The 24,496-nt window shown below is 40.3% G+C and overlaps 1 protein-coding gene, 1 long non-coding RNA gene and 1 pseudogene across 2 annotated transcripts in view; 1 reads left to right on the forward strand and 2 right to left on the reverse strand.

Annotated features, from left to right (window-relative positions):
- Positions 1–11,376, reverse strand: part of LOC116399481 (fat-like cadherin-related tumor suppressor homolog) — a 24,423-nt gene extending 13,047 nt beyond the window's left edge. Inside the window, exons 1-16 of the mRNA XM_031876672.1 lie at positions 11,218–11,376; positions 10,006–10,074; positions 9,162–9,319; positions 7,811–7,858; positions 7,637–7,726; positions 7,350–7,436; positions 6,688–6,795; positions 6,493–6,606; positions 5,135–5,228; positions 4,925–5,043; positions 4,193–4,366; positions 3,816–3,944; positions 3,139–3,294; positions 2,237–2,417; positions 1,461–1,594; positions 374–1,324 (exon numbers count right to left, since the gene is read on the reverse strand). Coding sequence (XP_031732532.1) covers positions 374–1,324; positions 1,461–1,594; positions 2,237–2,417; positions 3,139–3,294; positions 3,816–3,944; positions 4,193–4,366; positions 4,925–5,043; positions 5,135–5,228; positions 6,493–6,606; positions 6,688–6,795; positions 7,350–7,436; positions 7,637–7,726; positions 7,811–7,858; positions 9,162–9,319; positions 10,006–10,074; positions 11,218–11,299 — 2,694 coding nt within the window. The 5' untranslated portion in view covers positions 11,300–11,376. The remainder of the gene's footprint in view (positions 1–373; positions 1,325–1,460; positions 1,595–2,236; positions 2,418–3,138; positions 3,295–3,815; positions 3,945–4,192; positions 4,367–4,924; positions 5,044–5,134; positions 5,229–6,492; positions 6,607–6,687; positions 6,796–7,349; positions 7,437–7,636; positions 7,727–7,810; positions 7,859–9,161; positions 9,320–10,005; positions 10,075–11,217) is intronic.
- A 122-nt stretch (positions 11,377–11,498) lies between these two features.
- Positions 11,499–17,920, forward strand: LOC116399438 (uncharacterized). The gene is made up of 5 exons (XR_004213833.1): positions 11,499–11,562; positions 11,819–11,912; positions 13,343–13,426; positions 14,802–14,914; positions 16,033–17,920. It is a non-coding gene; the product is annotated as an uncharacterized LOC116399438 (long non-coding RNA).
- A 3,587-nt stretch (positions 17,921–21,507) lies between these two features.
- The window catches only part of LOC116399471 (zinc finger protein 543-like), a 7,971-nt pseudogene continuing 4,982 nt past the window's right edge, over positions 21,508–24,496 (reverse strand).

Here is a 24,496-nt window from a genome sequence, read left to right on the forward strand (position 1 = left end):
ACTGTATATATATAGTCACCAAAGCCATCATCTGCAAATCAGTATGACGATGCATCACTTAATGTGTGTTGACACAGAACCAAAAGAAGATGCAGATTAACCAGTTCATAACATTTTATATTAATGAAACAATAACTTCTGAGCATCGTGCAGCCTTAGAGGAGGTTGGGCTGTTCTTTTTTTACTCGATTCAAATGTTGACTCAGCAGCTACAGTTAATAAACAGAGCTGGTAGTAAAATGTTATGCAACTGCGCTGATTATAAGGAAGTATAGTTTGCTGTTACACAGCACACCCGAGAAAACAACTACACACACCATAATATCTGATCTTAAAGAGCTAAGTACCACATCATTTAGGAGATTCAACTCACCTCATCCCTGTCTGTGACCTCCAGGGTGAGGATGGACGCACCGCTGGCCAGGTTCTCAGAGACGGCCACGTTGTAGTTCTCCTTACCGAACTCAGGCGGGTTGTTGTTCACGTCCTTCACCTTCACCACCACAGAGCTGTTCCCAACCAGAGAGGGAGTCCCCCCATCAGAGGCCTGAACCGTGAGACTGTACACCTTAACCTCACTGTAGTCCAGAGGCTGGACCAGCTGCAGAGTCCCGCTGGAAGAGTCCAACTCAAAAACAGGAGGGTCTGGGGAGGGACTTTGCTGGAGAATACTGTAAGTTATTCTCCCGTTGGCTTCTTCATCGGGGTCCACAGCTGATAAGGTGAGCAAGCTTGTACCCGCTGACTGTGTCTCTAAGACTTCAAGCTGATACTCGGCCTTTGAGAACTTGGGGACGTTATCATTGATGTCGGACACTTGGACCAGCAGGGAGGCTGTGGCCGACCTGGAAGGACGACCCCGATCTTCAGCCAGCACCAGCAGGTTGTACTCTGCCTTAGTCTCCCTATCAAGTGCACCGGCCACACTCACCATCCCAGACGCAGGGTCAACAGAGAACCTGCCCTCTCCTCCTCTCAGAGAGTATCTGATCTCCTCGTTGAAGTTGCTGTCTTTGTCTGTAGCTGGAACAGCAGTAACATTGGATCCTACCTCTGTGTCCTCGGGGACTGATTTCGTGACAGAACTGGAGGTAAAAACAGGACTGTTATCATTGACGTCAGTGACTTCAACCTCCACGACTGCATTGTCAATGTTGACCCCGTCGGAGATGGAGATGGCCACAGAGTAGTTGTGTGGGGCCTCATCGTAGTCGAGCTTCACTTTAGTGGAGAAGTCACCGTTGTCGGAGATGATGAACTTGTCAGCTTCTGTAACAACTTGGAGAGTCACAGGAACTTCAGCAGCTAATGAGAGGAAGTCCACCTGAACATAAAGATTAATATTACACTAGGAATGTGTAGATAATCAGAGGTGAATACCTAAATACAAATCGACTTTGCATGTTAGATGACCAGTTGGTTGGAAAAAAACATCTCTTGACAGTTTGATAAAAACTTACAGTCAGAATCACAACTCCTGCATCCTGCTCTTCTTCTAAAGTGCCGCGGTACACGTTGTGTAAAAACTGAGGGTTTGAGTCACCAGGGGCCAAAATCTTCACCTGTGCTGAGGAGGAGCGGGATATGGTGCCACCTAGGAGGAAGAATATCATACTGACTTATATCATTCAGTATGAAGAATCTTTTAAACTTTTTCAGAATTATGTTGTTGCAAATCCAGGGCTGGTACTTTTCACACTGCACCAAAGCCTCAGTGTGCTTCAAACAAACCAATTTGTACAACATCTTGACCAACCACGTCACAATGTTAAACCGGCTGCTACCTATGATTGCACAGACAAAGGCTACCTCCACTTAGCTGTGTGAGACTGTGCTCTACACACAATTTACACTCGTTATCCAACATCCAATCTCAAGAAATCACCAGCAGTGAGCATTCTCAAGATGTTAACCCCGGCTTTTCTGTATAAAATAAACTTCTACTGCCAAACTGTGAAGTGCATGACGTGACTCTACTGAATGAAGTGCAGTCGTGTAAAGTTTCAGCCCACAGACAGCAGTTTGACAAAAATCTCATGCCTCTAAATAAATTGATATTTACAGTTGGACTGGATTCAGGCTTTATGCCACACAATTAATCATTATTGTGGCTTGAAAAGTTTTGATTTACTGCTGATTGGCTCTTTTACTTTAACTGAATTAATCACAATCAGGTAAAGTTATTGGTGAATTTCTGGCAGGCTGTTGATAGTGTTGGAGTCTCAGCGAGGTATACCATCTCTGGCTGTTATGTAGAGAGGGAACTCCGATATCTCGTTCTGCAGCAGGGGAATGATCTTAGCTAGCGTGACGTCTCCACTATTTTCTTCGATTGAGAAGAAGCCGTCATTGTTGCCAAAGTCGATGTAGTATTTGATCTGCCCGTTCTCGCCAGCATCCGGATCTTCTGCCTTAACCTTTGAGTTAAATTACACAAATCATCATCTTAACGCCGAATGAAAATGACATAGCAGCAAAGTGTCAACAGGAAAAGAATGACAAAAGAAAAATAAATTGTAAGTTGTAAAAATCATTGTTAGTTAAAGAAGTGTGTCATCAGCATTGCAGTAGAGGGCAGATGTATCTCTACCTAATGTGTTAAAGAAAGAGACCTGAACACCAGAGTATCTGTGCTAATGATAACTTTCAAATGTAAACAAGGATGGTTTTATCAAAATCAAACAAGCTGGGCCAAAATCCAATCTACTACGGCGAGGGCGTCGCCCACCCTACTCTGCCTCTGATTGGCTGAGGCTTACCCTGATATTCTTACCCTAAACAGTATCACTCCTCGATTACCCACCCGACCATCAAAGGCCACGAATACTAATCAGAGGCAGAGGAAGGAGAAATGAGCTTCCAGTCCAATGCGGAATAATTCGGACTGTTTTTAGGTTTCGACTATTGGGATTTCAGAATAATGGTCCGTCAGTTATGAGAACTATCTTTAAGTGTATAAAAACAAAAAATATGCTGCTGTAACTCAAGTTATGGACATAACAGCTGTTCACATGCTTAACACTGGGGGACAACATATCTGAATGGTAAATAAAATATTGAACCTTATAAAAATCAGGCGACAACATGGACTGTTACATGACTGAAGTAATGTTGAACAGAAATGTTTTAATCACTCACCTGGACCAGCTGCATTCCCACTGTTTGATTTGCAAACACTTTCCCCTCATACTTGTTAAAGGTGAATGCAGGACTGTTGTCATTCTCATCCAGAAGAGTCACATTGACTTCCACCACTTCAACAGCGTTGGGTGGATTCGTCTCCCTTGCTTCAATCTTTTAATTAACAAAAGAACAGCATCAAAGTTAGAGCTCACAATGTTTAGGTCCAGACGCAACACTGTTACTGTATGTTATAGCTTGATACGTCTGGTGATGTTCTGTTTTTCCGATCAAAAGACCAAAACTAACAATTAATGTATCTAAAGAAGTATTGTGTTTGTATCAAAGCCGGATATATCTTCCTACTTTGTGCCATAGAGCTCCATTGTTGTCCAGACACTTTTAAAAACGCATCAATGAGCCTCACTGTCGCCCTGTGTGACATTTTCCTTCATCACATGAGCCCACACTGTCGTTTATTTCTAATCAATCCCACACACAACGTCCTGCTGCCACAAATAATCACTAGAGCAACAAATCAATCCGCCTCTGAAAATAGTCCCCAACAAATGTTATATTTTTGCTGAAGTCTTTCTGAATGAAACTATGTATTTGTGACTGGTTTTAAAAGATTTTTTGTCTTCAGTGGAAACCAGAAAGTTTGGGGCTCCTGTTTAATCCGAACTCGAGTTTACCTCAAACGTGATGCTCTCAGTGGTCTCTCTGTCCAGAGCTCGGGGGTCCTTCACTCTGACTGTCCCGTCAGAACCCACAGAGAAAGGAGCAGATTCTGGAAGGATCCGTAAAGTTCCCACAAATCCTCCCTGGGGAAAGATGATCATGGTAGTGTTGGAGTTTGATTTATCACAATAAGCCAACAATATCAAATATATTTTATATTTTAAGCACACATCCATAAAATTACATAGATATTAAAATGAGTGTTAATGTAGCATTATTTAAGTGATTTAAAGGTTTTTTTTAAATACACTTTGGAAACCTCAGAACATATTGGTATCAGGGACACATGCCTGGACACAGATAATCTTTTAATCAGTAGAATCTACAGTACCTGGTCCAGGTCGGTGACGACGGCTTTGAACAGAACGGCATTAACGGGGGAATTCTCTTGGAGTGTTACGGAATAGCCGGGCTGGTCAAACCTTGGAGGATTATCATTCACATCCTCAACAGTGACAGACACCACAGCATCCGCCGTCTTCAAATTGTCATCTGTCTGGGCTGCCTGCAGAGACAAAATATTACATATTCTCACCAATAAGTGTTTCTGATTTCACATTATCCTTAACATTTGGAGACAAATTGTCCAGACGTTGTGGGCAAAATGGTAGCATAAGGAGGCAATTAGATAAGCATTTGTTAGAGTGTTGATGTACTTTAACTCCCTAGAAAAACAGCAATTTCATCATGTTCGTTCTCCTGCTCATGTTCACTGTTATAGAAATAGCCAATCTAAGCTAAGGGTCTAGTTTACTTACGAGGTCATATAGAGGCATCAGTATTAGTGAGAGTTTCATAACCAGTAAAACGTTCCTCACAGTAACTCTAAATTGATTAATTTGTAAAGAGGAGTGTCATCAGCATAGAAGTGGAGGGAAGACATATCTGCACCTAATGTATTGCAAACGTGAAAAAGAAAGATACAGCAATTGTATCGTGTTCATTGTCCTGCTCATGTTCGGACTGTCTGGTGTGTGCCATTGATGTGTCAAATGACGCATTGCGAGATGACTGGGATTAGATTTCGGTTGTCTTATTATCCTCCATGAATTATCATGAATACCTTGATGCTGACAGAGACCACGCTGCTGTCCATCTCCTCTCTGTCTAGAGCAGTCAGCACAGACACAACTCCACTGCTGGAGTCAACGTTGAAGTTCCTCTGATACTTGTCTGGAGACACTAAACAAATAATAATGATATTAAATATTTTGTGTTTCGTCTCAAAGGTCTGAGCCGAAATCGAAGCCTTCATTTATTTCTTGTCATTTACCTGCACTGATGCTGTAAGTTACAGTCATGTTGATCCCCGTGTCTCCGTCCTGAGCTTTTATTGCCTCTGGCTCAATAGTCTGGAAAGACCCAACCTGAAATATACAACATACAAGGAGTTAATATAAAGAAGATTGAATTAAAAAATAACACTTCTACAATAAACTCCTCTGTCAAAATGAAGGGAAACACTACAGTATAGATACAAATATAACTATTTTATGAGCTGACAGTTCAAATTTGTTCATTAATCTTTCAAAAATCTTAGAAATGCACCACAGCCTCATCACCTTTGCTTGGCTGTGTAGATTATTTTAGCATATAGATGTAGAAGAAGTAGAGCTGCCCCGAGGGCTTGTCAATCACATTAACGGTACAGGGTCTGTGTCTGTTTTGATAGTTTCTTTATTGGATTAACCTAAAGTGACAGAAACAAGAAAAAGTTTTTGTATTTTCTTTTCGTCCTCCCCGCTGCCAGGAGGAAATTTAGCCAGCGCAAACCCCAGCTGATTCTGGGGGACTGCCCCCTGGTGGTGGGGACAAAAATACAAATCGTTTTTTCGAGTTTCAGCCACTTTGGATTTTATCCAATAAATTAACTATCAAAGCGTACACCGACTGTACAGCCCCCGGTTAGTGGCACAGTAAACACACTGATGGCTAACGTGAATTATAGCCTGACGCCAAGCGGGAAGATCTTAAGATATTTGTTAACATTTTGTTGAATTCAGGTGGCAACCTCCGGTTCTGTCGAGTGAAGCCAATGCGGAGATTTCTTAAAACTTGCATTCTCTCTACTGACCAGCAGGGGGCGACTCCTCCGGTTGCAAAAATAAATGGTAAACATTGTAAACATGAGTTTATGGTCTCAATCGCTAGTTTCAAGTCTTCTTCAATACAGCGTGATGTTCATTTAGTAGTAAAAGAGACCATAAAGAGAAGTATGCTTTAGGGCGGGTATACTGTGATTGACAGGTCGCTGCACTCCTCCACATTCCAAATATAGTTAACGTCAGTTTATCGGTTGCAAAAAAACCAACATGGCAACCGCCGTAATCCAAGATGGCAGCAGCGAAATCGCCAAACTCAAGGCTTCAAAACCGCAGTCCACAAATCAAGGGGTGACATCACGATGACTGACTACGTCCACTTCTTATGTACAGTCTATGGTTGAATTTGAGGTATTGTTGACTGTAAACTTGATGGTATGGACCCAGTTGTAGAGGTGAAACGCTGCCCCCTAACATGTGGCCAGGTCTTACACATCGCACCTTTAAAGAAAAGTGTTGGTTGGCATTGTGAAAGCAAACACCCTCACCTGTGAGAGAAACATTGCAGCATTTAGCTGAAGAGACTCACCTCATTCTCTTGAATAAAGGCCTGGTACACGTTGTGGCTGAAATATGGATTCAAGTTATCAAAGTCGACGACGTTAATCAGCACAGTGGCTGTGTCGTTTAACCCGCCGCTATCCTGCAGTGAACACAGACAGCGCAGATCAATCAGGTATTCATGTTGTCATGGAGGAGGAGACGTGTGACTATGTTCAATTACCTTTGCCGTCACGATGAAGTTGTACCTTTGGACTATGTTGTAGTTCAAACGTCTCTTCAAAACCAAAGCCCCTGAGGTGGCCAGGGTGAAGTCCTCTGACGTTGGTTCCTTTTGACAGAAAGTCACATTTCCATTCAGATAATTGTTACTCATCGTGACACTCGTGGAGGCCCAGAGTGGCAACAGTGACTTGACTTAAAGATATCCGTTCTCTACAGTAAGTGTGATAATGTAGCCGTGTAATCACATGTTTTGTATATGTACAGATGCACTGTGACAAACAGAGTTCATTTAAATTGAATGAAGTTATAATGTCTTGAGCACCAGCCACCACAGCAACAAAGATACCAGAAGAAAACAAGGAGCTCATCGTCAGATATTTTCATGGACGATGACTGAAAATATATTAATGTATTATGGTCATGATTTGGATTGGACAGGATTTAAAAAAAATATCTATATGAGTGACTACATCCACTCTCATCTTCCACAGTGCAGTAACATGATGAATGTATTTCAACCTGTTTACTACGAATATCTCCTTTTTCTTTCGAAGTTGTCACTGAAACAATACTTCAGGAACTCTCTGTAACTATTCTTATTATATAACATTAATTCTAACTTCCCCAAATGTTGTTATATTATTATTATTACTTAATTACAATGGAATATGTGACTCTGTTGTTTGCTGGGGTGCTGTCTCCGTCCACAGCTGTCACTCGAAGAACCTCGCTGTCCACATCTTTCGTCTGGAAAATAAAAAGGCAAAATGACGCACAGATACAAATTAATAATATAGATATGCATGTTCTGTTGTTCCTATAAGTCCTTTAGCCTGAACAAAGTATTTTATTACTACATGTATCCTCTCTAACCCATTCCATCACAGAGTGCTTTGGATACTTTTGGCAGTATTTTGGGTCCACGGCAGCAGATTTCAGGTACTTACCTCAGAGACAGACGTGCTGTAGCTCTCCTGTGTAAATATCGGACTGTTGTCATTGAGATCGTTGATTTTCAGCGTCCGAGTGTTGTTGTACTGCGATGGTAAAAAAAAAAATGTATTAAAATATTTTGTTTTCTCATGTCAGTGAAAACTGCGACTTTGAGACTTTACACCCACCTTAATTAAGCCGTCACACATGACGGAGTAATACAAGGTGCTGTCACTCTGAAAGACATGAACACAACGTTGAGACGAATTACGGGACAAACTCTGAAGCTGAAGATGTGTTGAGTGGAGTTCAGGTTCCACTGGAGCTCAGCAAAGACACCGTCTGGCAAAAAGAGGCACTCGTGCACTAAAACGACTAGCTTTGGAAGGTACCGACTAACTGGGAGTGAGGAAGCCTGATGAACTTAACAATGCTTCTTTTGAACAGAAGGAATCTGTGGATTTTACCCTCCATCACTTATATGAATTCTCTTTAGCATGGACAGCAGGAATAATTACAGCAACCACAAACCCTTAAAGATCAAAAGGGCATTTTCAGGAAAATGCTGCATAGGCCCTTAAAAAATGTACCTATTCTTTAGGAACACAACAACACACAATGGACAGCCCTGTTTGTTGTGTGTGTGTATGTGTGTGTGTTCCTAAAAAATGTACCTATTCTTTAGGAACACAACAACACACAATGGACAGCCCTGTTTGTTGTGTGTGTATGTGTGTGTGTTCCTAAAAAATGTACCTATTCTTTAGGAACACAACAACACACAATCGACAGCCCTGTTTGGTGTGTGTGTGTGTGTGTGTGTGTGTGTGTGTGTGTGTGTGTGTGTGTGTGTGTGTGTGTGTGTGTGTGTGTGTGTGTGCGTGCGTGCGTGTACACCTTTTGGCTCAAGCTAAGTATTATATGATGAGATATGCACCTGTTGTGCCGATCTTTGCTCAACTGTTATCTAATATGATAACGCTATCACGAGAGGGTGTTGTTCCACTCAGGAACGTCTCCATGGCGGTGGAACCCTGAGATCCCAAAGATGTGTGTTGTCTGTAAGTGTGAGTGAGACATGAGGCTATAACATATAATGATACTATAAGCATGACATGTATTGATACTACCATACTTTCTGTATGCACGAGGCGTTCAGTGGGCGTTAACGTTCTATTTTTAGAATCATTTCATGACCTGGATTAGACCCAACCGCTGGACTCTGTCTCACTATTGGCCTGCAAGGTTCAGGACTGGTTTAAACTGGTGTTTCAACCCATGAAATACACATATTTCATATTTCATAGTTCATATATTTCATATATCATATACCTCCGCATTTAACCCTCTTTAATAAGATGCAGCATCTTATTCATAAATATATATTTTAATTATTTCTGTTCTTGTGCTGATGCAACACCTGAATTCCCCCTCTTATCTCATCTTAGTAACGTTTTCTGTTTGTGTTGCTAAAAAACATTTAAAAAAAATGGCATCATATGAAGTGAGTTTCTGGGAGAAAGGGTTTCCCCGACTCACGGCGGCCAGCGCGTCTGCGTCCAGCGGCTTCTTGGTGCGGACCGTCGCGCTGGCGTCTCCCAGCGTGAAGCTCAGCTCCAGAAACTCCAGGTGTGTTGGGAAGACGTAGGGCACCAGCTTCACACCCTCTGTGATCCCACTCACCACCTCCACATCCCCTGCAGCGTCGTGGGAGCATTGTGAGAAGGACTTAAACATCTCATCTATACCATTTCATGGACTCATAGCGCCGACGTAAGCATTTCATTGTCCTTTGTGATGAAGTCAGGAGGGAAACAAACACAGATCCTTCTCCTTCTTCATGATGTCCCAGGAATCGCTGATCATGAACTTTAGATAAATGATGCATCTCACTGATATAAAACAACATGTATGCTGATTGCTTGTACATCGCTGTCACATCTTCTAAATAACACAGAATATTGCTGCAAAATGCTGCAAATTGAAATAAAATGCTTCATCTTTGGCGTTTACTTATGGTAAACTCATAAATCGTGATGCTTTGCTCACCTCTAAATACATACAAAGTACATTAACAACTTTTTATCAATGAAAAGGTATTGGTATCTGTTGCAATTTGGATATTGGCGAATCGGGCCGGTATCACTTGTTACCGGATCTAAACCATATTTTTTGGCATCACAAAAATAGTTAGCTCTCCAGTACCTGAAGATTTTGCTCAAAAAGCAACAAGAGGGTTAGAAACATAACATTAAACTGGCTGTGATGCACCATCAAGCACCAAATAAAGAATAATAAAGAATGGCCATGCAGTAGGAGTTCGTTTTTGGAATGAAATCCAATCAAATTTTGCAATATGCTATTTAAGATTAATGTCACTTACCTGAATATCCTTCATCCACTACACCTACATGTCCATTGCCACCTCCAGCACAATTAATGGTTGAAGTACCTTGAGGAACGGAACAAATAACGAGTTAATAGAGAATAGAGAGTTCACGGCAGGTTCACACACATGACTGCACATAAAAGCGTTGTTTGTCACTTACTGGTATCAAGTCCTGCAGAATGTTTTGGTTTTATGAGCCCAGCTTTATCTGTGGCTGAGATTTCTGCCTCCACAATAATAATAATAATAATGGAGGTATACATACAGAATCTTTCCTGTGGCGCTTGTGTAGTGGGAACCTAACGGATCTAGGTTTTGGCGGCACCTATTGGTGAGGTCGCAGATTGCAACCAAGTGAAACTTCTCCTGTGTGTGTCAGGCCTGCAGGAGAACTACGGTGGGCGTGACACACATGACCCTATCTAGAACCAGTGTTTGGTTTGTCCGTTCTGGGCAATTGTTCCCTTAAATGCTACACACTGTACCTTTAAGTTCATTTCTACCATTCGAAGCAGATACACAAAGGCCCAATACAACAAATACTGTATCAGCTTTGTTAAAATCATTCAATGACAAACAGTTTCAGGTACATGAGAACATACTGTGTGTTTATTTTAGCTCTTGCCATCTCATTTCTGTACATTATACCGAAAACTCTGTTTATGACTTTATATTGTCTGAAATGCACTGAACCATTTGATGAAGAAAGGTTTTTTGTATGGTGTAGTTTTTCTTTTTTTACATACGGACAGCACCTGACATTGGACTTTGAAACACTAAAACTTAAAGTGAGGCGTACGCAACTCGATATGATGGCATGATGTCGTACAGATATAAGGTTGAGTCAACAAGCGAGTGGGTGTGGGAGGTAGGGGACAGGGTTCACCGGACAGTAGATTTATGAAACCCACTGCAGCGCCTAATGACCAAATCATTCAGTGTCCTGGGCTTCCATATGAATCCTCAGCCAACGTTTGGCACATTTCAATACATTGACTGATAATTATCGTCCTCTTTTGGTGGTCAAAGGTCACTGTGACCACAACTCCTCCAACTTGACCGACAGATTCAGCGGTTTAATGTAAATAAAAATCCAGGACCTTCATAACAGACGGAAGACTCACCCTCATTGTTCCGACTGTTTATGGTTTTAAATCAAATCTGCTTCTAAAATCCAGGAAATTCATTCATTCCGGCACCACTCACCTACAGGACTTCCAGTGACGGCACACACACAAATGAAGAAAACGAGAAGGAGACCGGCCCGGATCAAACCACCGGTGTCCATATCGGCTCGGTTGTGTTTTCCCAAAACCTGACCACCGACACTGAACGAATCACCTGAATAGCAGTCGTTAAGAGGCGTCTGCTGTTCACCTCGCCCTCCTTTCCAGCACTCCTGTTTTATGGCGGGTTGTAAACCGTTACAGGTATCACTGGTACCAATGGGCAGGACCAAGGTTGAGATTCATTTCACACGAAACATGGTTAACAATCGTGTGTTAACTTCACAGGTGGAGAAGTTTGGTCTACATTTAGCTATCGATGAAGGTCAGGCCTCTGCTGCTGCACATTTGTATTTTAATTCAGATTTATTTTGGACCTTGTTTGTACCTTTCATTAGATTTCTATTGCCTTTGCTTTTGTAGATTGTGATATCGTTGTGGAGTATTATAAAAATGTTTATTGTCTCTTTGTTGACAGACTTCTCCTGTTGGCAGACGGGCTGTTAGAAACAAATATAAAATTACACTGTTTGTGTTTTGTACATTACCTCCGCTTCCTGTTCTGCACTTCTGACCTGTAGGTGACTCTGACCAGCCCCCTGACCGTCTGCTGGCAACTCCATCTTTAATCTTCAAGTCATGATGACGAGGCTAAAGGGGGAACAAATAAAACTGGTAAAACACTTCTAAACATGTGGGTTGCCTTAAGAAAAGTATTATGATATCTCTCTAAACAGGCCTTCACACCTCTGCTGTTAAATAACCTTACGCAGCGTCAGTGAAGCTGACTTCCCTCTTCTGTTTCTGCTACAATGAGTCAGGACAAAGAGCAGATTTTGACACCGAACCTAAAACACAACACATTTACGTACATATACACAGCACCTTGAGAAGGAAACAGCTGATAAACATCCTTCTCCACCAAAGCAGGTACTAGATTTCACTTGGTTGATTTAGTACAAATTATAACTTCAAATACAAAAGAGAAAAAAAATGAGCTCATGCAGGTAAAATGGGGGATTTTGTCTTCATAAAGAACTTGTGGTAAGAGACCGAAAGGTCCAGAAAATAAGTGGTATTAAGTTTCATGCCGTGTCAATTTAAGAGGAAGACTATTTGATGTCGGTACAGGTCTCAGCACCAAAAATACTTTTTTGCTTGTTTTTTATGATGTATTGGAGTTTGAATATGTCAGTGTGATGTTCAAAAGTTGCTAAAACAATGTCTTTGAACTAATAAACTACATTTAATTATAAACTGTAGTGACAGTAAACCCATGTTTTTGCCTCAATTTATTGTTTTATAAATACAGGCCGGCATAACAACCCTCATTTGTTTGGATCTTCTGGGTGAAACAGTGCAACGTATCTTGTAGATAACACCTTTTTATTATCGTCTTCTCTCTTTAAATATTTTTTCCCAGATAAAGGCGTTTCTCTGCTAATCTCCCAAATTCAAACTACAACTTATCCAGCAGCACTTTATCTCATGACATAGCTCAGCCTCACAATACATACTAGGCTTCTTAATGTAGTGGTGCACTGGTGACACTGCACTGAAAGGGTTAACATGAACACAGCCAGTAAAGGGTCCTAATAGTGTCTTTATTATCAGCTGTCAGTAAAACACAATACAGTTCAACAGAACCACGCACTTCATCCTCCAGCATGATGGTAGAGTTGAACGAAGCGCTCTCTGAACACATCAGAACCTTCATGAAGGGAGCATCACTGCAGCAGGTGTAACACTTCTTCAATTCCTTTTGACAGGTTCATAAGGATTATGTGTTCTCAGATAATATTAAATCATTAAGGAATTAATCCATCACAGTAATCTACCAACACTACTATTTAGAAATGCTCTGTTCATTTTGGTTGATGTGTGGTATTTGGTGTTTTTACTGTAGTGTCGATTAAACGTACTAAACTCTAACTGGTAACTTGTTAGTTCACATTAGTTTGAAACTAACAACACCTTCTAAATCTTTCTCATTTTGGAGAAAATTCAAAAGAAGAAACTAAGGTCATGTCACCACTTTGAGGGTGTGGCGATGGTCTCACGCTGCTCTATAAAATGTTCCTTCCTTCTGACTGTTTTCACTGCAGCAACACGTTGCCACCTGAAGAAGAAGAAGAAGAAGAAGAAGACGACTTCAGAGGCTCCATTGAACATCTCTCTCCACCGCACAGGTACAAGTTTAAATGTGCATATTGTAGCATAAATAATGGGAAATCATATGATAATATTAATTCTAACATTGTTAAAACCACGTGTATCTTTGTACATTTATGTAGAGGTGGGCGGTATAAAAGGTATAGAAAGTACACCGGTATAAGTTTGCCCTACGGTATTAATTTTGACTAACGTGCTGACCTTTGAGATGCACCTATTGACCATCTACTGTTCATATATACTTTTGGATATATATTTATATTGTACATAGTTGTTAAATGTTTATGCTTACCTCTGTTCTACTTTGCTGTCCTTGTTTTTATTTTTACATCTTATTGTTTATTTGTATATTCTATGTATGTATGTTGAGAGTCAAATTCCTTGTATGCGTACACATACACGGCCAATAAAGCTGATTCTGATTCTGAAACAGACCGTTTTCAGCTGACTGGCCATCAAGAAGGCATAAACTGTTCAATTTGTCAAAAACAAGCTGTGGAGGAAAACCTTAAAATCATTTGGAACAACTTGATTAATCAGATTACAATGTTAATTCATTCCCTTCATGCTGCTCAGAGTATTCCCAGTGACCGGCTCGTGACGGCACGGAGCTAAACAGCTAATGTTACCGGAGGTTGCTTTGACTTGCGTGGCGCTCTGCTCAGTAAAAATGAGGATGGGGCAAAGGTAAATCAAAACGCTATCATGATGTGTTCATATGTAATCTTATGATGTAGTTTTTGGTGATGAACTTGAATAAATACAGTTGTTTGAAGTAGATGTTTTCACAGCAATATAAAATAGATATTAGAGAGCTGACCTGTTTAACTTCCAACACTGCGCAGGTTAAAATGCATCATTAAAACTACTAATGCCAACATTTTTTTTAATCAAAGCAAGTAATTAAATAGAAATACAATCATTTATTTTCTATTGTGAATTGCGTGTTTTCTGGAAATAACCATTAAAAATGACAAAAACAAAGTAAAAAGATAACATTTTGAAATGTGGTCGGTTTACATTGACTTCGGGATGGACGAAATGATGCCATAGAGTTACCATACCAGTGCTCTACCTCTTCAGAAGCATTTATATTGACATTTAGAAAAATGTATATACGGTGCTATATCTGGTTATTGTCCGTTCTTAAAAATTATACCATGATATAAATTTTAGGCCATACCACACAGCCTTACATATATGCATTTTATATTGGCGGTTGGGTGGCTTGGGGTGCCACGACAAAAATACTTCCTTTGAAGGGTCATTTGCCTACTACAACCTGTTTGAAATGTATTTGTTGACCTCGTCATCTCGGTTAAGTTTTTAAGATTTTTTTTATCAGGTAATAAAAAAATTGCACTCTGTGATTAAACTTAAAATTGTATTCAGATGGCTGGACTGTGGTGGATGACTGTGATGCTGGTGTTCTTCTGGTCTGTTGGAAGTTTGGATGCTGTGGACCAGAACAAGCTTGCGAAACTCATACAAGACGTCAAGAAAGCGTGAGTCAACATCCCAACTGCTCATTGTCTTTTGATTTTAACGCATGTCCAATCAAGGTTAGCAGTTAGCTCGGCAGAAGCAAAGGAGAGTCTGTGATCTTGGATATTAAATGTTAACAAAAGACTACAAATAAATGATTTACAACCTTGGCCATCAAAATAAGAGAGACATTTTAGTTACTTTGAGTTGATAGCACAAGGCTCTGCAGATGGCAGTGTTGGTCAGACTGCCTCCCAGTTCAGTCATAATGATGAATGGTTCTATTTATCACAAAAATACTGTTTAGTTTAAGTGTCTTTCCTGTTTGTACCTTCCCCACAGTCATTGTTGGTGTGGTAGAACGATATTTACTGTGCTCTTCAGAAAACGTATTTACTTCCTCCTGTTCCAAAATAGGATACATTGCTACTATGCATCAAACAGAGTAGGTTGAACTTGTGATATCATTTCCAAAACATCTTAAGATGTTGCTAAATTGATTAGATATTGCAGTCCGCTGCCAGATGACATGGCAGACCATCCGCTCCAGCGATGGAGACCATCTATTGTGTTCTATACAGTTTGTTTCAGTTGGAAAGTCTCAACTGGAGTGTCTTTGTGTCTAGTGTTTCTCTCATTTTTAATGTACATTTCAGCCTCTCTTTGTCCGGTCAAGGCGGCGTTGCTATTCTCAGACTGTTAAGAATTTCAAAATGTTGAGAAAATGTAAATCAATCTGTTTGTCATTAATAAATCTGTTATTATTATTATTATTATTATATTATTATTGAAGAGTTCCAACGTTATTGGTTCCGTTACGGGTACTTTGTTAACATTTTGGTTTAATTTATTATCACCAGTAAAAAGCAGAGTGTGATAGCTCAGCTATTAGTTAAACGCCGTCTGTCTGTATGTAGTCTAACTGTTTAGCTTAGTTTGACACATCTTTAAATTGTTAAGTACAGGTAGAGAAAGCAGCCCCTCCTCTCTCTACCTGTGTTAATGCAGGCAGTGACCCAGCAGAGGGAGGACAGAGGACAGGAGGAAGGGCTGACACTGTTCTTCACTCTTTATAAACTTCACTCAGGAAGATCATTTATTGACAATACTTGTGACATGTTGTGTTCTCTACTGACAGGTACAAATTAGATGGCATGTTCAGTCTGGCTCTAAGCATCAAGAGCGAGGACCCAGAAAACGTAAAGGAACTCCTCAAAGAGAACCCTGAAGAACAGGTGAAAGAGCAGCTTTCAAAGGGTGCTGTGTACGCTAGCAACAGCCTTGTTGTAGCAAAAGTTAAACCACCTGAACATGCCGAGTTCCGAGTTTTGCAGAACTTAAACCTTGTCAGCAATGACAGTGACTTGCTGGTCATCTACTCTTACGCTTCCTCTTGTCCCCGAACATGTACAAACAAGAGTAATCGATACAACATCATCAAAAAGATTAACGATGTCATTAACAAAGGAAATTGGAGTAGACACGTCTTTGTGTTTGAAAAAATATTCAAGCCTAGAGATAAAGGTCCTCTTGATGAGGAAACACTGGAAAAGGCTCTTAAAGAACTTGGAACATCTGGAATCCCTCTTGCTAACATATTTCGCTGTTACCAACAAAAATCCAATTTTCAGTGCACAAGCTGCTCCAGTGGTGGAAATGTTACAAAGGCATGTCTTGATCACAAACTAGAAAGTCTAAATGTGCTTCATAACAACACATTTCCTCAAAACCATTCAAAACAATATATACAAGAGGAGAAACAGGGACACCTGGTGGGTAAAGTGAAAAGGTGCGTAGGACTGGGTGACTAAACAGAGACAACAGAAACTATAACATTACACAAAGGAAAACACACACTTGCAGAAGTCAATGCATCAACACATGAATTGCCTTCTGGTATTTTTCTATAGTTCTGGATCTAAACATGCAAAATAATTTCATACAAGAAGATATTTACATCAGCAAAACTTTTATTCTAACGGTAAAAACAACACTATGAAGCTGGGTAAAAGTGCTGCAGGAATGAGTCCTAAAACCCAGAAATGACTTTTGGTTACATGTCTGAAATAATGTCTGTGGTTAACATCAGCTTAAAAGATTCAGAAAAACGTCACACTCCGGAATTTACAAATTTTCATGTTTTTAAAAATGGCGATTGCTAAAAAGTGGCGAAATGAAACTACAAAACGTCGCCATCTTTAGCTTTTTACTTCTGCTGATTGCATTTACACTTCAGAGATCATAACAGTGATGTTCATTCGTGAAGATTAGTTTCCTCAACATAACGTGGAAGTATCATTGTTTGCCACAGAGCTTTATTTTCTGCAATAATCCAAAATCAAATCATTGTCGAGGGTCCAGTGCGATGCTGACTTCCTCATACGTCATCCCTGCAGCACTTCATGTAGAAGCACACGGCCCGCTTGTTGTGATTTACAATACGTGTGTATCTACAGAACCGACTTCCGAAGTCAAAGCAAATATTTAACCAGCTAGCAAAGCGCTCGCAGCAGCCTCGGGTTATTTAGAGTTGTTATTTGAATTTGATTGCACCGAACTAATCGAGTTGTTATTGAATGCATCTCAGGAGAATTCCAGTCTCACTGCGCTCAGTATCGGTCTACTCATCACCCATGTTCATGTTCACATTTAGAAAATAAAAACGTTATAAATGTGTAACTCAAGTTGAAAACAATGCCGGTGTTTGATGATGTATTAGATGACTCCTGAATGAAGATGTTCTGTAATGATTTTGTTAATAGATGGGTTATTTGGCTTTGATTTGACCAGCCAATCGGTGCTTGTGTATCTTTGTACTGATTGCTCAACCCACTGCATGGGCCTATTTGTGATTTTGTGAATTGGTTTTGTTTTGTTGTACAGAAACACTCTGTATTCATTATAGTAAGCAGAAATAAAGACCATATTTAGGTAAAGCTCACTATATGTACTGTACTCATGTCATTGTACTCTTTCTATCTCTGTAAAGCATTGGCAAATTAAAGCTTGGCTCAGCATTGACTTTGGTCATTTTGGTTTTCTGTGCGTCAGTTGTTTGAGGACCCCGACACACCACCTCTACTATTTGTTACACAGTTTAGATTCTACAGGACAAACAGCAGTAAAATCTGTTTTCTATTTAATTGAGCCTTTCCTTTACCATGCATAGCATGCTCACATATTTTACTGTATATTACTGTGAAGAAGTATACACTCTACAACATTACAGCCAACCACACGACACTATGCTGTAATACACCATACAATACAAAGTAGTGATGTTGGGGAGTGATCCAACTGGACCTGTGGAACTAAAACCTCATGAGGTAAGAAGACACACAGGTCATTCAAAACGTAATGGTTTAAAAATATATATATATATATTATATATATAAATATTTACTCAAGCCACATTTTTCGAATTTTATGAAAAGTTGACATTTTGGAGACGCATAGTTTTCACCAGACAATTCTCTACATGTTGTGCTTGAAGTAAACACTCCCCTCCTGTAGGGAGGCGTTTCTCACACGTTACTCTGTTCTCAGGAACATTTCATTGCTTAATATCTGAAATGTGAGATGTGACTTGACTCGTCGTAATTTAAGCTCACCTCACAATTCCTTACAACTGCAAGTCCCAAATAAGCCGCGGAGGAACAACCTTCAAACATCTAAAGCGCTGATTCTTATTTGGAACAACTAACTCAATCAGACATATTAGACACTAAATATGATATTTCGTAATACAGTCACAGGCGCCGGAATGAGTTGTGCAGTGGGGAAGGCCTCCACCTTTGTGAGGGGATCCTCCAAGTAGTTCAATAAAAATACCTGTGAATTTTACATAAGAGTCTTTGAGGAAAACCACCACAACACACCGACATATACGTAAATGACAATAAAGTGATTGCTGTGGAATGAGAGGTTTGCGAGTGCGAGCAGTGTTATAGGGAGAGGGGCTATCATTTTCTATAACCTTCTAAAATGGATATAGTACTGAATAAATGCAGACATTGTGGAGGAACTTACTGGACGCTGAAAGCAGGGGTGCTGATGGGGCTGCAGCGCCCCCCCTAAAACAGGTATTATAAAACCATCAATAGAAAGAAGTACTCTGAACTTTTACTTCTAGGTTTGCTGTCCCTATTATTGATGTACTTCTTATGTCTGTCGATATGTGATTTGGTGATAGCGCTTATAAAATAGAACCGGTAACTGGGGCTTGCTTAAAAAATTGGAGATTCGGTGTATTCATTTAAAGGTACTGTACTCCCCTGGGGAGGGAGACCACAGAGAGGGGGGGCGTGCGAGTATGTTACCAGTGGAAACACTGCAAGTCGTCCACAACGTTACAAAAGCATCATACATTTAAAAGCACTCAGCAGCATGGGGCTTGGCTCGGTGTGTTGAACCTGGGCTCATGACATTGAGATGGAAGTTTGTTGAGTGAAGCTGCTGCAGTGTGTGGATGCACATGTAGTGCTCAACTACAGAACAATTAACGCAGTTCTGTCTCCGTTTGAATCCTGTGCTTTTAAAGGCCGGCATCTTGCGGCCCGCGTTAGCATTTAAGTTGACAGGTCACTGACCTTACACATACACACAGAAACTGACGACACACACACACATACACATACACACTAATACACACACACACACACACACACACACACACACACACACACACACACTAATGCATGGGCAATTTCAATTACATTAGCAGATGCTCAAACACTACAAAATATATCCCCTGGTCCGGATTGATTTGAACTTTGGTCCGGATATTTATAAGCTTAGGTCTCAAGTAAATGTCTTTCTTTTCTTTTTTATTTAAGTTTCTCACGAACAGATGAAAACAGGAAGCTTTCAGTTTTGAGTCAAATCTACAAGTCATCCACCGAGCAGAAGTCTTCAACTTGACCTTATCTGTTGATGAATAAGGTGTCAGCGAAATAACACAACTCAGGGTGGGATCGCTTCTACAGTTCGTTCCCTCTGAAGAAGTTCCTCTTTAACATGAAAGCCACATCTGGTTTTAAAACTATTTATATCTTAAACATTGACATTTGTCTATTAGATGTCTGCAATCTTATATATGTATTTTAACAACTCTCACTTGATGTACTGTTTCTTTTTTAAACTTTATGTTTATTGGTTGTTGACTCTGGCTTCTGGTTTTTTCTTCAGTACTTCTTTTTCATTTTAGATATATATATTTTATATTCATTGAATTAAAAACTGGCAGTTTAGAATCATTGTTTATTGAAGACTCCAACTCTGACAGAGTAGATTTTTACAAATGGTCACTGTTAACGTACAATCATGAAGAAATGCATGCTGGGTAGTTCCCGACTAGCAGATTTATACCTCACTAACACAAATCTGAAGGAGACGCACACATGAAATCGTATGACAGCAGCCAAAGAGCTCTAATGACAGAATTCCATTATCTACTCTCTATTTTGGGTCAAGACTGTAACTTTAATGCCGCATTCAAGAGATTTTATTTTCTTTGATTTAGTGAAGGAAGTTGATATTCACTGAATGCAGGAGAGTGGATCAGACAATAGACTGACAATATTTCATACACAACAAACATCAAAAAAACTAAATACATACACCATTAACCTATATTTTATCCTCCATGTTTCACACGATAGTATGTCCAAATAAGTAATAAAAATGTCAGCGTATGTCGAAAAGTCGAAAACAGTCTGAGTATAGTATGTTGAAAACATCGACATTTAATATAAGTCCATAAAGTCATAAAAAGTCAGCGTGAAATATGTCCAACAAAGTAAAATAATAGGATGTCAAAAAATATAAACAGTCATAGTATAATATGTCAAAAAAGTACACATGTAATATGTCAAAAAAGATAATATAGTATATCAAATAAATTCATAAATAGTAATTGGAGTCTACACATATACATTCCTCGCCTCTGGCAATCACCCTTTTACCATTTCCCTGCATTTCCATCATATCCTATGAAAAACACAACCTGTGTTCCTTCAGAAAGCTAACAGTGCCCTCACCTGTGCTCCCTCACCCAGGCTCAATACTCCCTTTAATGTGCATTCATGCACCCCTTTTTTTCCACATTCGGTTGATTCTTTTCCCCAAATAATACACTTGACGTCTGCTTTACTGACACTAATGTGCAGATCTGTGTTTGTCTTTAAAGGCCTCTTTGCCAACTCATCCGCCCTCTCATTCCCACTCACCCCTACATGCGCTGGAACCCACAGGAATGTAACCTGACCTCCCTGATTAGTTATTCTTCTGGTTGACTGGAGGACTTCATGCAGTATATGGGGCGACTGTGGTAGAGCAGGGTCCAATCAGAGGATCGGCGGTTCGATCCCCGGCTCCAATAGTCCATGTCGATGTGTCCTCGATGCCTACAGTGTCTGAATGTTGTATGAATGTTAGTTAGTCCTGATGGGCAGGTGGCATCTTGCATGGTAGCCCCTGCTATCAGTGTGTGAATGTGTGAATGATGACATGTAGTGTTAAAGTGCTTTGAGTGGTCTGAAGACTAGAAAAGCTCGACACAAGTACAGTCCATTCACCATTTATCTTGATGACTGTTTGAATGAAAAGTCCTTAAACTTGCTATAGGGCTGAAGATGAGTCGGAGCAAATCAACACCTTTTCCTGTCTAGTTATTTCCACCCATCATAGTACAACCAGCACTGCCATTCTCTCCACTGTGTTAACCCCAAAATGATTGGATGTTCTTCTGTTGATTCCTCTTCCTTTAGCTGGTGTTGCCGCCCCATATCCTGTCTCTCCTGTCTCAGGTTTCTTTGGACCATCCGTTTAAAATCACGATACTCTTTCATTACATAATATTCAAATGCACTTACCAAATCAACTTCATCTTTTTCAACCTCTAACAAATACCAGTCTATGTCAGGCCACACAAGCGTCCATGGAGCCACCACCAGGTAAACTACTGAGATGCTTATCCGTAGTTTGCCATCAGTTGCTTTCTCCTTAAATCCAGCGGTGTGTTTCCCATTTCTACCTGCAGGGCAGGTTCTCCTGCAACTTGGTGGGTAACCTACAAAATAAAAGCCTCTATAAATTATTCCCATCTTAAGTTACCTTCCATCTTTTCCTTATGTAATGGGTGTGGGTTGGACATGGAAAAAAGAAAACTCAATTGATTGTTTTCCAACATTTATTTATTTCTGCAGAAGAATTCAACCCATTAACTGCCTTCTGATCTTTTTCTGCTCCTCTGCTCCCTCAGCAATAAGTAAAATGACAATGTGTGATTTGTGTGACTAAACAGAGACAACAGAAACTATAACATTACACAAAGGAAAACACACACTTGCAGAAGTCAATGCATCAACACATGAATTGCCTTCTGGTATTTTTCTATAGTTCTGGATCTAAACATGCAAAATAACTTTATACAAGAAGATATTTAAATCAGCAAAACTTTCATTCTAACGGTAAAAACAACACTATGAAGCTGGGTAACGTTATAATAGTAACAGAAAGCAAAGTGTCTTGAATGTTATATAATTCCAATAAATCACCTTAATGTGGTTTAGGGCCGTGTGTGTGACCTGTGACCTCAGACCAAGAATTCACTCAACATCTGAAAAGAGGTGTGGCAGCTGGGTCGAAAAAAAAGGGAAACCGGGGCCCCTTTCTGGAGCCAGACCTGGGAGTGGAGCTTGCTGGTGAGGGTCTGGTTTCTGGGACATGAGACATATGGTTCGACCAGGAACAACCCGAAAACTCTACATTGAGCCTCCGCCCTATGGGCCCACCGCTCGAAGGGATATGCAGAGGGGTGATTGGGTAGAAGAGCTAAAGGGGATTCTTTCCTGTGTGAGTTTTCATGTGTACCTTTAGAGCTGCGTTGCACATAAATCTTTTATCACAAACTGAGCAGCTGAAAGGTTTCTCTCCTGTGTGGGTTCTCATGTGTTTCCTAAAACTTTTGTTATGTTCTGAATTACAAACTCAGAACTAATTTATGATTGAAGGATCGCCTCCGCATGGCTCTCAATATGGCAACAAGGGTGCAACAGTTCACACATTTTCTTCCAGGTGAGCGTGCCCCGGACCCCTCTAGAAAACCAACACTAACTAGAAAATAAAAACTCAATTAGTCTACTGGATCAAACTAAAGACAGTACTAAGCTCCCTGCCAACGTGAGGAGGCGTCACCTTAAACAAAGCATGGATCTCTCAGAGCAATCAAGGTTAATTGTGTCACTGATCGCAAGCGGGGGCTAATTGTGTGTGAGGACAGGGTTTTGAGGCAAACAATTCAAAATCTGAAAATGGAATCAATAAGCAATGCTCTCAAATTAAAACATGCTTTTGAATAAAGATAAGAAAAAGCACCATATTTCTTCCCCTGTGTTATGTGCCATGTGGTGTGTAGATTTACCTTTTGTATACAAACAGAACCACTAAAGCCGGTTGTCTCTTGTATGAGTAATTATGTGTGACTTCAGAGCGTACTTGTGCTGAAATCTTTCATCACACACTGAGCAGCTGAAAGGTTTCTCTCCTGTGTGGGTTCTCATGTGTATCTTTAAATGTGAACAATCGTTAAAAGATTTCTTACAAACTGAGCAGCTGAAAGGTTTCTCTCCTGTGTGGATTCTCATGTGTCTCTTTAAAGTTGAACAGATGTTAAAAGATTTCTTGCAAACTGAGCAGCTGAAAGGTTTCTCTCCTGTGTGGATTCTCATGTGTCTCTTTAAAGTTGAACAGACGTTAAAAGATTTCTTACAAACTGAGCAGCTGAAAGCTTTCTCTCCTGTGTGGATTGTCATGTGTGTCTTTAAATTTGAACAGATGTTAAAAGATTTCTTGCAAACTTTGCAGCTGAAAGCTTTCTCTCCTGTGTGGATTGTCATGTGTCTCTTTAAATTTGAACAGATGTTAAAAGATTTCTTGCAAACTTTGCAGCTGTAAGGTTTCTCTCCTGTGTGGATTCTCATGTGTATCTGTAAATGTGAATCCTGGTTAAAAGATTTCTTGCAAACAGAGCAGCTGAAAGGTTTGAAAGGTTTCTCTCCTGTGTGGATTGTCATGTGTCTCTTTAAATGTGAACGATTGTTAAAAGATTTCTTACAAACTGAGCAGCTGAAAGGTTTCTCTCCTGTGTGGGTTCTCATGTGTCTCTTTAGATCTCCACTCTTGCCAGTTGTTTTCCCACACTCAGAGCATGTAAATAGTTTCTCAACAGCACTACATCTTGAATCACTGACATGGACTTCATCAGGTTTCAAAGAGTTTAAATCTGACTGAGGTTCTCTGGTCTCCTTCCAATCATCAGTGTCAGAAGAGTCTCCAGTCTTGTCATCAGTATCTGGTTCTGGATCAGAGTTCCTGTCTGGTTCTCCACAGTCCTCTCCATCAGCATCTGTTTCCATCTGTTCAGTTTGTCTTTGATGAAGCTGTGAGGACTGAGCTTCCTCTTCATCATCTTCACTCTTCACAAGAGTGAATGAAAACTTGACATCAGCCTCCTCCAGACCTTGAAGCTGCTCTCCCTCCTGACTGGTCCTGAGTTCCTCCTGTTCCTCTTTAATGTGTGGGGGCTCTGGGTCCTCCTGTTC

This window comes from Anarrhichthys ocellatus, unplaced genomic scaffold, assembly GCF_004355925.1.
Source record: "Anarrhichthys ocellatus isolate YVR2014 unplaced genomic scaffold, GSC_Weel_1.0 scaffold112, whole genome shotgun sequence".
Taxonomy (NCBI): Eukaryota; Metazoa; Chordata; class Actinopteri; order Perciformes; family Anarhichadidae; genus Anarrhichthys; species Anarrhichthys ocellatus.